This window comes from Doryrhamphus excisus, chromosome 10 (genome assembly GCF_030265055.1).
Source record: "Doryrhamphus excisus isolate RoL2022-K1 chromosome 10, RoL_Dexc_1.0, whole genome shotgun sequence".
Taxonomy (NCBI): Eukaryota; Metazoa; Chordata; class Actinopteri; order Syngnathiformes; family Syngnathidae; genus Doryrhamphus; species Doryrhamphus excisus.
Window position 1 is genome coordinate 13,496,184 of NC_080475.1, and position 14,584 is coordinate 13,510,767.

A 14,584-nucleotide genomic window follows, 5' to 3' on the forward strand; every position below is an offset into this window, starting at 1 on the left:
CAGTTGCGTTGTAATTAACTAATATATAAATTTGCTTGAGCTGAAACAGTAAAAGTTAAAAATTATGTATATATATTTTTTGAAATAATAACAATAATTTTTTAAATTTTTACAAATAAAAAAATTTATATATAATATATATATTGTTTTACATATTTGGAAACATTTCTAAAATTACTAATTACTATATGTATATATTTTTTTTTACATATTTGGAAACATTTCTAAAATGACTAAAAATTACAAAAAAAATTCTAAAATTTTAGAAATGTTTACAAATAATAATTAAAAAAATATATTTATATACTATATATTTTTTTACATATTTGGAAACATTTCTAAAATTACCATTTCATTCTAATATTATGGAGTATTTTGTGTAGAATTTTATTTTTTTAAATTAAAAAATTTAATCAATTTTAGGGCAAGGCTGCACGTAATAGTCATACCAATCAAAAATCTTCCATGTCCGTCTATTTACTTTTACAGTAGCAATTCACAACATTTGCGATTTTTAATTAATATATACATATTTGTAAAATGACAATTTGCATATCTATGATGCAGTATTTTGTGTTAACATTTTATGGAACAAAATGAATTAAATCGGATGCACTGCTCTGGGTCTTGAGCTGGAGCCTACCCCAGCTTCCTTGAGGGGTACCCATTTAAGCAGAGGGTAACATTCTAATATATAACTGAACAACATATTTAAAAACCATACCAAGTATAATAATTACTGCAGTATATGTGGCTTTTGCACAGTCCATTTTGGCTGTGGTGCTGCTCTCCAAGGTGCTGAAACTACAGCGTCCCCCACTATGATATGGACTATTGGACTTAATGGAGCTGTACTTCTCTCTTTTGTCTCTCCATTGATCTTGTACACAACTCGCCCGAGGGTAAGTTGTACACACCTCGTTGAACCAAATGACGAGTGGGCCACGGCAGAAGACTAGAAAAAACTAGAAACGGTGTATTCTTTCATACATGATTCATTCTTTTGTATGATTTGTTGGGCTATTTCATAGATACTGGAATGTTTCTACCATTCCTGAAAGGACAGCAATTTGTATTTGAAGATAAGACGACCATGTTAAAGCACTTAACAGCCAACGGTTGTCAGGATGGGTGGTCTCATGACTCTTTGTTAAAAAAGAAAAGAAGGGGCCGACGGTGTCTCAGCAGTGTGCCGTGTACGCACTCAGTCATTTGGAAAACACAATTATTTGCCCTCCCCTCAGCTGTGAAATTGCTGTTGAACACGACGCAGTCCTAATCGCTGATAAGAGATGCACGCTGCCCTCCTCTGCTAATAAAACATGCAAATGAGGTTCTGCTGCTGTGTTCCAGTCATGGTTTAATGCTGGGTGATTTTTTTTTCTTTTTTTTTAAAGTTACTAATGATGACTGGTAATAATGCTGGACTTTGAAGTGGCTGGATTACTGTAAATACTCTAATGGTAGCCGGGTGTTTGCACAACATAGCAGCAGAAACAGAACCAATGTTGTATTAGTGGTAAGGAGCATATTACCTTATGGATTACCTTGATGCCGTTGTTGCTTGACCATGCTTTAATATGAGACCCCCCGTGGTTGGTTGTTTTTGTTGACCACACCTGCGACGACTATGTACTGGTGGTACATAAAACATTTAATCCACATACAAAAATGTCTAAAATTACAGTTTCACATAGTAATAATGGGGGTTTGTTACTTACCAGATTCACTGTGATCAGGTCAGTTCAAAAATAATAAAAAGTGTTATTTACATTACCTTGCATAGAAGATACTATGACAGTGGTTTTGTTGTACATCTCCGTGGTGGGTTCAGGAAAAAAGCAAATAGCATATCTGGCTTTTTTGTTGTCAAGAGACAACTGCAGGTACAGCTTTTGTTGTTCCCCATCTGTGGAAGCTTTAATGAGAAGCCTTGACAAATGCACTCACAATGGCATTTTTCAAATAAGGCAAACATGCTATCAGGATTTTATTACCACATTTTATTACAAAAACTAAAAGGTTGGTAGAAAAAAAAAGAAAAGAAAACAGAAGCAGCCAGGGGATCAACATTAAGCCTGAAGATTTGCGGTGCTGCACACTTGTCCCTGATTTTTAATGGTTTACTTGGCCTAGAATTGATCGTTCTACGGAACAGAAATAGGTGTTTGTATTTTCCATGTGTGGCCGGCCGATGCGGAAAATACATTAGAAGTTCTCTAAAAGGTCCATGATCCTTTTGCGCTCCGCCTCTTTGAACTCATCACTTTTTCCGTCCCCGATGCTCTCAGCGTATTCTGCAAACAAATACATGCAAAGGTTAGAAAAGAAACTTTGTGGAGATGACGGCTAAAAGGAGACATTATGCACACTTGGAAGAAACCCCGTTTTGAGCAGCCTGCTTTGGGGTAATGGTAATGGTTTAATTTCATTTGAACATGCATCAGATTACAATTGAATGCATCACATAATCAGTTCACAGTTCCACATGTCCAAAAGGAGTAGGAAGAAGCAAAGCTTATTCAATCCTACTCCTCCATCTGGTACTTTTACTATCAGTAACTGTTACATTTGTTCACTTCCTGCTTTCCTAATATAATTTAAGTTGTTTTTTTTTTTTTTTTTACTTTATTTTACTTTTATTTAATTTTTTGTCTCATATGTAAGTACGAGGTGATATGACCATCCAATGACATAATGGGTACCATAGTAAGTGTCAATATAGTGATATATATAGCACATCATGACTGGTTCAAGACTCTTCATCCTTGTATTTAGCAAACATCAACTGCTTGTATTGTTTCTTGAATTGGCTCATCGTTGTGCATTGTTTGACTTCCTTACTCAATCCATTCCATAGTTTGATTCCCCAAACTGAAATGCTATGGCTTTTTAACGTAGTCCTAGCATATAAGTGTTTCAGATGTAGTTCTTCCCTGAGATCATATTTCTCCTCTCTTGTAGAGAAGTATTGGATGACATTTTAGGCAATTGGTTATTTTTAGCCTTATGCATTATTTTAGCTGTTTGAAGATGAACTAGCAAGTTGAAGTATTTGTGATTTTAGAAATAAGAAATTCGTATGTGGGCTGTACGGTAGAGTCTAGTGGTTAGCGTGCAGATCTCACAGATGGGAGACCAGGGTTCGATTCCATCCTCGGCCATCTCTGTGTGGAGTTTGCGTGTTCTCCCCGTGCATGTGTGGGTTTTCTCCGGGTACTCCGGTTTCCTCCCACATTCCAAAAACATGCTAGGTTAATTGGCGACTCCAAATTGTCCATAGGTATGAATGTGAGTGTGAATGGTTGTTTGTCTATATGTGCCCTGTGATTGGCTGGCGACCAGTCCAGGGTGTACCCCTGAGTATGTTCTCTGTAGGCGGCATTATGAATTATCCTTACAGACCTTTTTTGCAGTCAGTAAGTAAGGGTGCTTAATTAATAAGTGTCTTCAATGCAGTATGACATCAGCATACACCTTGAACCCAATGTCTTGTTATAGAGAACACATGTTGAATTTCATTATGATAAACATGCAAATAAATAAATAAACACTTTTCCCACACCAAAGTGTATATAGAGTGAAAATAGTGTTTCGCTAAAACGTGTCCTCTGCTTGTGAACAGTAAAAGTCCACATGGATCATTTTTTTTCTGCAGGACTGCTGTGCAAGGAGAAAAGCTTGCAGCCTCTGCAGCCTCCATGGGGTTTCCGCCATCATCTGAGGTAGGAATTACAGGAAGGTTAAGAAAGTGGGAGGGTGTGGGTGCGGTGGGGGGGTACAGAAAGATTAAGAAAGGAGGAGGTTGTTCCTGAAAAGAGCCTGCAGAGCTGTTTGAGGTACAGTTATAAAAGAGACATGCGCTGAAGTTTCTTCAGCTTTAGACACAAATGTCTCCAGATTTGTTGACTCCTCATTTTTTTTTTTTCCTCAGAAACCTTTTTCCCCAGCACAATGATACGGCACTAAGCTGTCGTCATGGCAACGTGGCAGAGGAGGACAATACAAAAGTGAGCATCAGTATTACTCAGGCTGCCGATTGGGACTGGTGTGCCGAGTAAAAAGTAGAAGGAGTTCTCTTGCTCTCTGCTACAAAAATACAAAAAGCAGCAGACACCCCCCCCCCCCAACCATGTTGGCTGTCTTGTAAATGTTTAAATATACAATAATAAATTCCATTCATTTTAAGCAGGGGTGCTCAAGCTGTGTGAAATATGTAACTTATAAAACAGAAAAGAAACCTTGCCAAGTCCGACCAACTCAGTCAACCATCTGGTGTCTTTTTATGATATCATTATACTTGTCATTAATCACTGTGTGCCTATTGGATGTGGTTTCTGTCTACTGGTTTCACCTTGTAAGCATTGGAACCGATTGGTTGGCCCGCTTAATTGGTACACTATGTACCTGTGCTATGGTATGGAACCGTAGTGATCCATTCAACGGTCAAACTGTCATGATCATAAACTGAACAATAATAATTAACGGTGCGCCGATCAATTGGCTACACATCGGTGAAAAGGGACGGTATCGTTTTATCATTACCAGTCTGTCTGGTATAACACATAAAATACTTGTTGGCACTAGCTAGCGGTTAGTGTTAGCAGTAAACATTAAGTCGATATGCGAGTCTGTATATTCCGCATCTGCTACGGACCTGAGAGGACTTTATTATAGAAAAAAAGGTGAGCAGTAGCGATGGTGAAAGGTGTATAACCATTTTTGGTTATAATGGTCAAGGCAACCCACCGTCGGCCATCTTTTTTGTGGAGTTTGAATGTTCTCCCCCCCGTGCATGAATGGGTTAACCTCCCAGGTTAATTGGCGACTGCAAATTGGTATGAATGTGAGTGTGAATGGTTGTTTGTCTATATGTGCCCTGTGATTGGCTGGCTGGCGACCAATCCAGGGTGTACCCCGCCTCTCGCCCGAAGACAGCTGGGATAGGCTCCAGCACCCCTCGCAACCCGTGAATGAATGAAGGAAGGGAGGAAGGAAGGAAGGAATGAAGGAAAGAAGGAAGGAAAGAAGGAAGGAAGGAAAGAAGGAAGGAAAGAAGGAAGGAAAGAAGGAAGGAAGGAAGGAAGGAAGGGAGGGCGGAAGGAAGGAAGGAAGGAAGGAAGGGAGGAAGGAATGAAGGAATGAAGGAATGAAGGAATGAAGGAATGAAGGAAGGGCGGAATGAAGGAATGAAGAAAGGAAGAAAGCATGAAAGGAAGAAAGGAAGAAAGGAAGAAAGGAAGAAAGGAAGGAAGGAATGAAGGAAGGAAGGGAGGAAGGAATGAAGGGAGGGAGGAAGGAATGAAGGAAGGAATGAGGGGAGGAAGGAATGAAGGGATGAAGGAATGAAGGAATGAAGGAATGAAGGGATGAAGGAATGAAGGAATGAAGGAATGAAGGAGTGAAGGAATGAATGAATGAAGGAAGGAAGAAAGGAAGAAAGGAAGAAAGGAAGAAAGGAAGAAAGGAAGAAAGGAAGAAAGGAAGAAAGGAAGAAAGGAAGAAAGGAAGAAAGGAAGGAAGGAATGAAGGAATGAAGGAAGGAATGAAGGAAGGAAATAAGGAAGGAAAGAAGGACTGAATGAAGGAATGAAGGACTGAATGAAGGAATGAAGGACTGAATGAAGGAAGGAATGAAGGACTGAATGAAGGAAGGAAGGAAGGAAGGAAGGAAGGAATGGAGGAAGGAAGGAAGGAAGGAAGGAAGGAAGGAAGGAAGGAAGGAAGGAAGGAAGGAAGGAAGGAAGGAAGGAAGGAAGGAAGGAAGGAAGGAAGGAAGGAAGGAAGGAAGGAAGGAAGGAAGGAAGGAAGGAAGGAAGGAAGGAAGGAATGGTCAAGGCAACAAAAACTGGATCTGAAAATGGCAAGGCAAAAAATACGCACAAACTCCCAAACACAGACACACAAGCTATTACAAGAACATGGATATAAATATGCATAAAGTACTGCATCTCTGTGTATTGCAACCAGGGATAGACATGAATAAATCATTTAAATGTATCATCAAATATACACTTCCTGACAGGTTGTATAATGTAAACAGACTAAAGTGTGACAACAATCAAAGATGTGTTTTGCACATAAATATGAGGGGGGAAAAAAGCATTGGCGACATGCACTGCTGATGCAAATATGGAAACAAACGCAACAATTTCCTCCCACACACACAATGGTACGACTGGAGTGTTGCCATGCTCTTGGCAGAGGCTTGCGTGACGGATTGCTCTATCTACACGGCTACATGCTAGAGAGGCCGGGGAGGTCGTGGGGGATTGTGGGGAAGGGGTGAGTGGAGCCTCTTGAGGTTTGTCACACTATGATATAGGACGGCCAGATGCCACTGTGGAAAAAATAAAACGTGCTTGTGCCCCCCCCGCCCAACGAAGAGCGATATAGGATAACTGCCGAACACTATGTGCCATACTTGTGTTTTGTTATGCTGAAATTTTCAACCACACTCATTTATAAATTAGTTGCAGAAAATACAGTATCTGTTCATGTTTCATATAAGGATTGTGAATGATGGGCAAAATTCCCCAAAAGGTGCAGGTCCCCTAATTATGCGTCTTTGATCTGATCAGGGGCGGCACGGCGGTCGAGTGGTTAGCGCGCAGACCACTGCGTCAATACCACCCTCGGCCATATCTGTGTTCAAGTGGTTGTACTCTATGCGGATTGCGAAACTGGCGTCTTGTGTTGGTGACTGGTATGTTCTTGATTATGGTGCAGAGACGGAGGCGTGGGTGCGCCGGACTGCGCCGGACTGCGAAGAGTGTGCTTCCTTGACTAATTATGTTGGTTCAAAAATTTTGAAATGTTAATAATAATAATAACGGTACAAAGTGATAGGCTGCACGGCGTTCGAGTGGTTTGCGTGCAGACACAGCTAGGAGACCTGTGTTCAATCCCACCCTCGGCCATCTCTGTGTGGAGTTTGCATGTTCCCCCCGTGCATGCGTGGGTTTTCTCCGGGTACTCCGGTTTCCTCCCACATTCCAAAAACATGCTAGGTTAATTGGCGACTCCAAATTGTCCATAGGTATGAATGTGAGTGTGAATGGTTGTTTGTCTATATGTGCCCTGTGATTGGCTGGCGACCAGACCAGGGTGTACCCCGCCTCTTGCCCAAAGACAGCTGGGATAGGCTCCAGCACCCCCGCGACCCTCGTGAGGAAAAGCGGTAGAATGATCTGATCAGATGCGATGGCACAAATAATACAAAAATGTACATGCTGGTTCAGACGGGTACATTAAATAGTGGTTGCTTGTTGCATTCAAATGTGTCTGACATTCTGAAAAACCTGTGAGGTTTTGGTGACGTGTCTGCATTGTGCACCTGTCAGCCAATTGACCACTGCGTAGTGTGTGCTTCGCTTGCGCCAAGAATAAACCAGGTCGAAACTGCCGAGCTTTCAGCGCACCTTTGGCACACCGTTTTTGTCATGAAATTTTCACTGCAACAAGCTGAAAATGTGGACACCTCCCGTGGTGCGCCGCCAGGCCCATCTACCAATTTGGCTGCTCACAGTGGTGCGCTGGACTAAATTAGCACTGCGTGGGCTGTGCCACGAAATTAGAGCCCTTAATGTTAGATTAATTACTACTGCTGCATTTATTGACTCACCTCTCATGATGTGACGCACGGCTTTGATGGAGCCTCCTCTCAAGTTGAGAATTTGATGAACTCTCTGCTGCAGCTAAAATAACAAAAACAGAGGTGTGGAGTTCAGATTGGAGCAGCTGCTGGTGTTTTTATTTTGAGTTTGGAAAAGATAATGGTCGATGTAGCATTGGTTTCTATGTTGCTAGTGCAAGTGCAAGCAAAAAAAATGTAGTATATGTTATTATAATGTACTGTACTTGTTAATACCTGGTCAATGCATGCATATAAAACCATAAAACGCATTTGGAGTAGGAAGAATAATTGTGTCCATTAATGAGCTGCCTCTTTTTGTCTTTGTCACAGAAGGATGTCTCACATAACGATTGTTGATTGATGATCGGCAAAATTTCCAAATAAAAAAACATAAATTAAGTTGAATATCTGGTTTTATCATAAATAGCTTAAGTAAAAAAAAAAATTTTTAAAGCTACAAAGCATTAGTAAAATTGCTGAAGCCGATATCAATAAAATTGTTCCAAAAAAATATGGAGAACCACAATAATCAACTCATTGTGTGTACCTGCGATAGCCCAGAATTGCTGATCTCCACCATAATGTAGCAGATGGACTGAAGAACAAAGAGTCCAGCATCCAATCGACGCAGGTAAAACTCATCCTCCATGTTGTCATCCAGTATCTCACCGTGACGCACCATCTCCTTCACGCGGCAAAACACACACAAAAAGTCAAAAATGCTTCAAAAGCAATGATAAAACAATAGAAAAATAATAATAAAATAATACAAAAATCGCTACTTCCCTCCCATCCCAGTCAGTGTTGGATCCAAGACACTACACCCACCTTGCCCCCGGGTGCTGCCCACACTGGTGTATGAATGTGAATGAATATTTGGTCGTTGGTTGGAGGCCGTAAGCACAACTTGGCAGCAACCTTCCAGTCAGTCTACCCTGAGGCTACAGATGTAGATTAACAGCACCAGTGTGTGACTGAGGAGTGAATGAATAATGGTTTCACTGTGAAGCGCTTTTGGTACCTTGAAAGGTACTATGGATATGTATATATACATAGAATTATTTAATTAGATGTGTTTTTATTTAACTAATATGCTGTACTCAACCACAAAACAGCATGATTTAGTAATATATTTTTGAAAAGCTGTGATACCTACAAAATTTGAAGGCATAAGGGATGCATGTAGACACTATATTGACAGTTACTATGGTACCCATTAAGTCATTATATGGTCATATCACCTCGTACTTCGGTACGTGACAAAAATAAAATAACATTTTTTTTACTATATTAGGAAAGCAGGAAGTGAACAAATGTAACAGTTAATATTGTAATAGTAATATGAATGATGATGATAATAATGGTGATAATAACAATAATAATGGTAATAATGATAATGATAATAATAATAATAATATTACAATGATAATAATAACAGGGGAAAACAAGACTGTGGCATGAACATGATTATATCTTGCAAAAAGGGGTAGGCATTTATAAGCTTTTGCTTCAGCCTACTCCTTTTGGGCTTGTGATCAGATAGTTGAATACAAATGTAAATAATGGAAAGTTATATTTTGATTGATGTAAGAAATGCACTGTAATGTTTCATATATTTGCCCAAATAAAATAAAAAAAACTAACAAACAAAAAAAACTGTGACTGATTGTAAAAGTAAAAAAAGGGGGAAAAAAGGAAAATTGTAAAAAAATTTAAAAAAATAAAAACACGAATAAAAACACTTGAACTATATTAGGAAAGCAGGAAGTGAACAAATGTAACAGTTACTGATTGTAAAAGTACCAGATGGAGGGGTAGGATTTAATAAGCTTTGCTTCTTCCTACTCCTTTTGGACATGTGGAACTGTGAACTGATTATGTGATGCATTCAATTGTAATCTGATGCATGTTCAAATGAAATTAAACCATTACCATGTTTTGTTATGCCGATTGCAAATGGGTATTCACTTGTATAAATTTAATTATATAAAAATTGAACTAGTGTTTTTTTTTTTGTTGTTTCTTCCTACTGGCAAGACAACAACACTAACAAAAGGAGTAGGCGTTAAAATGAAACTGTTTCCATCAGGAGCCTAAAAAAGGGAAACAGCTCTCTGGCTTCTATTGTTCCTGCAACACAAAAAAACACCCGACAACCAAGAGAGACCAGCAGTGTTTTAATTTAAGTGTTGTTTTGCAGCTTTTCCACAAATCCATTCTCACCACTGGACCAGACACACAAATCAATTGATTTCACTGCTAAACAGAAAAAAAAAAGGCCACACTCCTGCATATGCAGCCTTGCATAGTTATCCATCTTAGCAACCGCGTCAGTATGCCAATAACATGGTGCTGCCAATAGGCACACAGGTCACATTAATCACCATTAGAGATTAAGCAGCAGACCTGAGGGGAAGAGGGGCATTGGCGTGTAAAACCACGGATCGCCACGGCAACAATCAGTTTTACCTCTGTAAGTGGAAGGAATATAAACTGTCCTGCAGAATTTAGTTGTTGAAAAGCGGGGAGGGGCGGGGCGGGTGGTAGGTGGCGCTAGTGGGCAGATTTTTGCCTGCAGAAAAATACTTGCAATTTTTTGACCATGTTAAAAACCCTCTAAAAAAGGGGTCTCAAACACGCGATCCGTGGGCCAATTGTGGCCCGCAGGACACTAGTTTGAAAGTTTAATGTGCAAATTTGATATGGGTGCTGTATCATATCATGTACCCAGAAAAAATGATTACGTTTGATTAATGTTCATGTTAAAGGTTAAATAACTGTTAATAGTTATCCTCCCTATCCGTGTGGAAGTGGTAAGTTTTTGGCTATTTATGTTTAAAGGAAATAACTTGAAGGCTACCGTTTAGGTCGCTAGCTCTCTAGTTTGCGTGGTAGCATGTGTCTCAAGACCCTGCAGTTGCAGTTTAAATAAAAAGAGAATAAATATGACTATAGTCGTGTTTTGTCATGTCTACAGGGCTCTAATAATGCTTTGTTCATTTTAATCTGAAAAAAAATATTTGTCTACCCACCAACTATATGTGGTTTCTTAGGTTTGTATTATTTGGTGTTTTATTATTATTATTATTATTATTATTATTATTATATTTATTTATTACTGATTGATTGATTTTCTTTATTCTTGATTTGTTCATTTATTTTTCATCTTATTTTGTGTAGAAAAATAAAAATTAAGATATTTGAGAACAGTGGAATGTTTTATCAGAGCTTTTCTTGTAGAAAATCGGAATCTGTTTTTAATAAATGCGTTGTTTTTTTTTTGGAAAACCTGATGCGGCCCAGCCTCGCCCAGACCCTAGCTCCATTGGCCCCCAAGTAAATTGAGTTTGAGACCCCTGCTCTAAAATATGATTTTGTTGACAAAACAGAAATAATTTGATTTATCCAGTAAAATGTAAAATTTCTATATGTGGCCCTCAGTGAAAAATGTTCTGACACCCCTGTTCTACTAAAGAATATATGTTTCTCTGACAAAAACAACAAACAAACAAAAACAACAAGCTTAACAAGGCAAACACAGTAAATCACGTAAAAAGGGCAACTTTTCAAAGCTTTCCTGATTAAAACAAATAGCCTACGGCGTGGCGCTTAATGGCACCACACGTGACATTTGCATCATCTCGGATTTAATCGGGCCCTCGTCCCTAAAGATCGATGACAGTCCAGAACCCAATTATGCCTTTGCGGTTCAGCTCATTAACACGACTCAATCAAAGCGGCTCAGGCACTATGTTCACTGACAGGACGCGTGGAGATGAAAAACAATTCATCAAGTGTCAACGCATTGCGTCAGAAGGTTGTCATCTTCTCAAAATAATAATAATTTATTTGCTCAAACGGAAAGAATGTAACCTTTGTATACACCTCATTCCAAAAGAAAAGTGCCAATCCGAATGAATATATAATGGGATTCCCAGGGGTGGAATATTCCTTTCCCCAATCCGATTGAGGTATCTTGTACCCGCTCAAACGGAAAGTTGTCAGACTGCGTTCTTCTTCGTGGTGTTTTTCTTCTTCTGTTGTTTATTGGCGGTTGGCAAGCAGCTATCGGTGTGCATTAGCGCCATCTGTGGAACAGAATCTAAACCCTTCTATACTTTATTCAGATGTCCAGTTTTTATTAAAAAAGAAAATATATATCTATATAAAACATGTCCCGAGTTTATTTATAAAATATTAGCAAGATTGAATTTGATCTTTTCCCGTTTGAATTTATCCCGGGTGCGTTCTTTCAGCGCATGATCAGATATGACGTAGCACGCAGATCAAGACGTTGTTCGGTTTTAAAAATGGAGGCCAGCAGTCGGCACTGGACTGCTGCGGAAAGTTTCATTTTGATCCAAACTAAATTTCAAGACTGGACAAATGGAAAAACTGGCAATACGGTGTAAGAAAAACTCGGGGAAGTCGGTATCACGTGATGTTGATGTTTACGTTTTACTGCGTATGCCCCATTGACTATTCTGGTTGATTATAGCGGCGCATTTAGACTGGATTGGAATATTCCTTTCCAAGTATACCATTGCTTTCAGAAGTCAAAAACTCCTCATGTAAACGTGACTACTGACACAAACAGTCCAAGTCGACTTTTGGTGTAATGAACAACACTGATTTGTGCAGCTTTGTCCAATCGGTTAGCTTTGTCGTTGCACTCAACAACTTCAGTGTGGCAGCTTGGTCCCTGTGGCCAAACACCAGACAGGAGAAGAAAAGAGTAGCTTGTTGAGAGAAAGGATCGAACAGGTCAATTACTGCAACTTCCAGCCAGGCTGGTGACCAGCAAATTAATGAGTTGTCATTTTGACTGTAAATCACCAACTAATGAGTGTAAATGTTGTTCATGAGGAAGCACATAGATGCATTTTTGTAATATCTAGCTTTCAGAGAGGTGTGTCTAAATTTTTTTTTCCCCAGTTTGGGCCGGAAACAGAAAAATTGAAGAATTTCGGGGGTCCACTTTTATGTTCTTCAACCTTTTTGTTTATTAAACCATCAAAACTCAATATAAAGTAGTTTAACAAGTTCTAAACAGCTAAACATTCATTCATTTTCTACCGCTTATCCTCACGAGGGTCACTCCAGAGGGTGCTGGAGCCTATCCCAGCCGACTTTGGCCGAGAGGACTGGTGGCCAGCCAATCACAGGGCACATTTAGACAAACAACCATTCACACTCACATTCATACCTATGGACAATTTGGAGTCGCCAATTAACCTAGCAATTTTTTTGGAATGTGGGAAACCGGAGTACCCAGAGAAAACCCACGCATGCACGGGGAGAACATGCAAACTCCACACAGAGATGGCCGAGGGTGGGATTGAACTCGGGTCTCCTAGCTGTGAGGTCTGCGCGCTAACCACTCGACCGCCGTGCAGCCACAGTTAAACAGCAAACATGAAAAAAAAGCGTAATCTCATCTTTTTATTTGTAACAGTAAGAGCACTTCCTATCTGAAAACACATGGGCCGCAAATATCCCTAGGGGCAAACTTTGGACAACACTGCTTTCAATCAAGTTTTTTTTTTTTTTCTAGCAACTACTCCTGTGCCATCTCGTCTTCAGCGGTACACAGATGCAAAGCAGCTGAGAAAATTCGGGATACTCAGATAAGAAAAGCGATGTCGCCACGGGAGGAAAATAAGCAGCTTACATGGAGAGTGGGGGGAGGAATGGTCCGGAAGTGTAGAGGAAAAGAAGTAAAAGTAATTCTTTCTGCGTTATCGTTCTGAAAAATCAGTGGACAACATGCTGCAAAGAAATACATTTTGTTTCGGGGGTGAAGGTGCGTCAGAGAGATAAAATGTTGAGCTGAGAGGATGCACATAACTCGGATGTGGTCTTCAACACACCTTGCTGTAATTCATAGAAAGGTCAGCATTGTAGAAATGCAAGTCGAAATAAGCCACACATTGAAAAATTGCATTTTTTTGCATAAAAAAATCGGTATCGGCCGATATCAGTGAAAACGCACTCGTCCCATGTCATTGATAGCCATACGTCTAAAGTAAATAACCTGAAAAATCATTGAAGGCACAAATAGTATTGTTGCGTGTATAGTATTGTAATGGTAATGGTTTTATTTCATTTGAACATGCATCAGATTACAATTGAATGCATCACATAATCAGTTCACAGTTCCACATGTCCAAAAGGAGTAGGAAGAAGCAAAGCTTATTAAATCCTACCCCTCCATCTGGTACTTTTACAATCAGTAACTGTTACATTTGTTCACTTCCTGCTTTCCTAATATAATTTTTTAATTGTTTTTTTTAATTTATTTAATTTAATTAATTGTTAATAGCAGCACCATGTTATTGGCATACTGACGCGGTTGCTAAGATGGATAACTATGCAAGGCTGCATATGCAGGAGTGTGGCCTTAATAATTATTAAATTAAATTAAATTAAATTAAATTAAATTAAATTAAATTAAATTAAATTAAATTAAATTAAATTAAATTAAATTAAATTAAATTAAATTAAATTAAATTAAATTAAATTAAATTAAGTTTTGTTTTTTTGTCACATACCGAAGTACGCGGTGATATGACCATACAATGACATCATTTATATATATTACATTTGTTCACTTTCTGCTTTCCTAATATAATACCCAAAATTTTTTTTATAAATTTTTATTATTTTTATTTTATTTAATTTTTTATGTTTTGTCACGTACTGAAGTACAAAGTGATATGAGCATCCAATGACATAATGTGTACCATAGTAAGTGTCAATATAGTGATATATATAGCACATCATGACTGGTTCAAGACTCTTCATCCTTGTATTTAGCAAACATCAACTGCTTGTATTGTTTCTTGAATTGGCTCATCGTTGTGCATTGTTTGACTTCCTTACTCAATCCATTCCATAGTTTGATTCCACATACTGAAATGCTATGGCTTTTTAACGTAGTCCTAGCAT

General features: G+C 38.9%; 1 protein-coding gene across 1 annotated transcript in view; it reads right to left on the bottom strand.

Moving 5' to 3' along the window:
• Window positions 1–942: 942 nt before the first annotated feature.
• Window positions 943–14,584, bottom strand: part of ctnnbl1 (catenin, beta like 1) — a 43,429-nt gene continuing 29,787 nt past the window's right edge. Inside the window, exons 14-16 of the mRNA XM_058085215.1 lie at window positions 8,184–8,321; window positions 7,625–7,697; window positions 943–2,297 (exon numbers count right to left, since the gene is read on the bottom strand). Of these exons, the coding sequence (XP_057941198.1) occupies window positions 2,209–2,297; window positions 7,625–7,697; window positions 8,184–8,321 (300 nt within the window). The 3' untranslated portion in view covers window positions 943–2,208. The remainder of the gene's footprint in view (window positions 2,298–7,624; window positions 7,698–8,183; window positions 8,322–14,584) is intronic.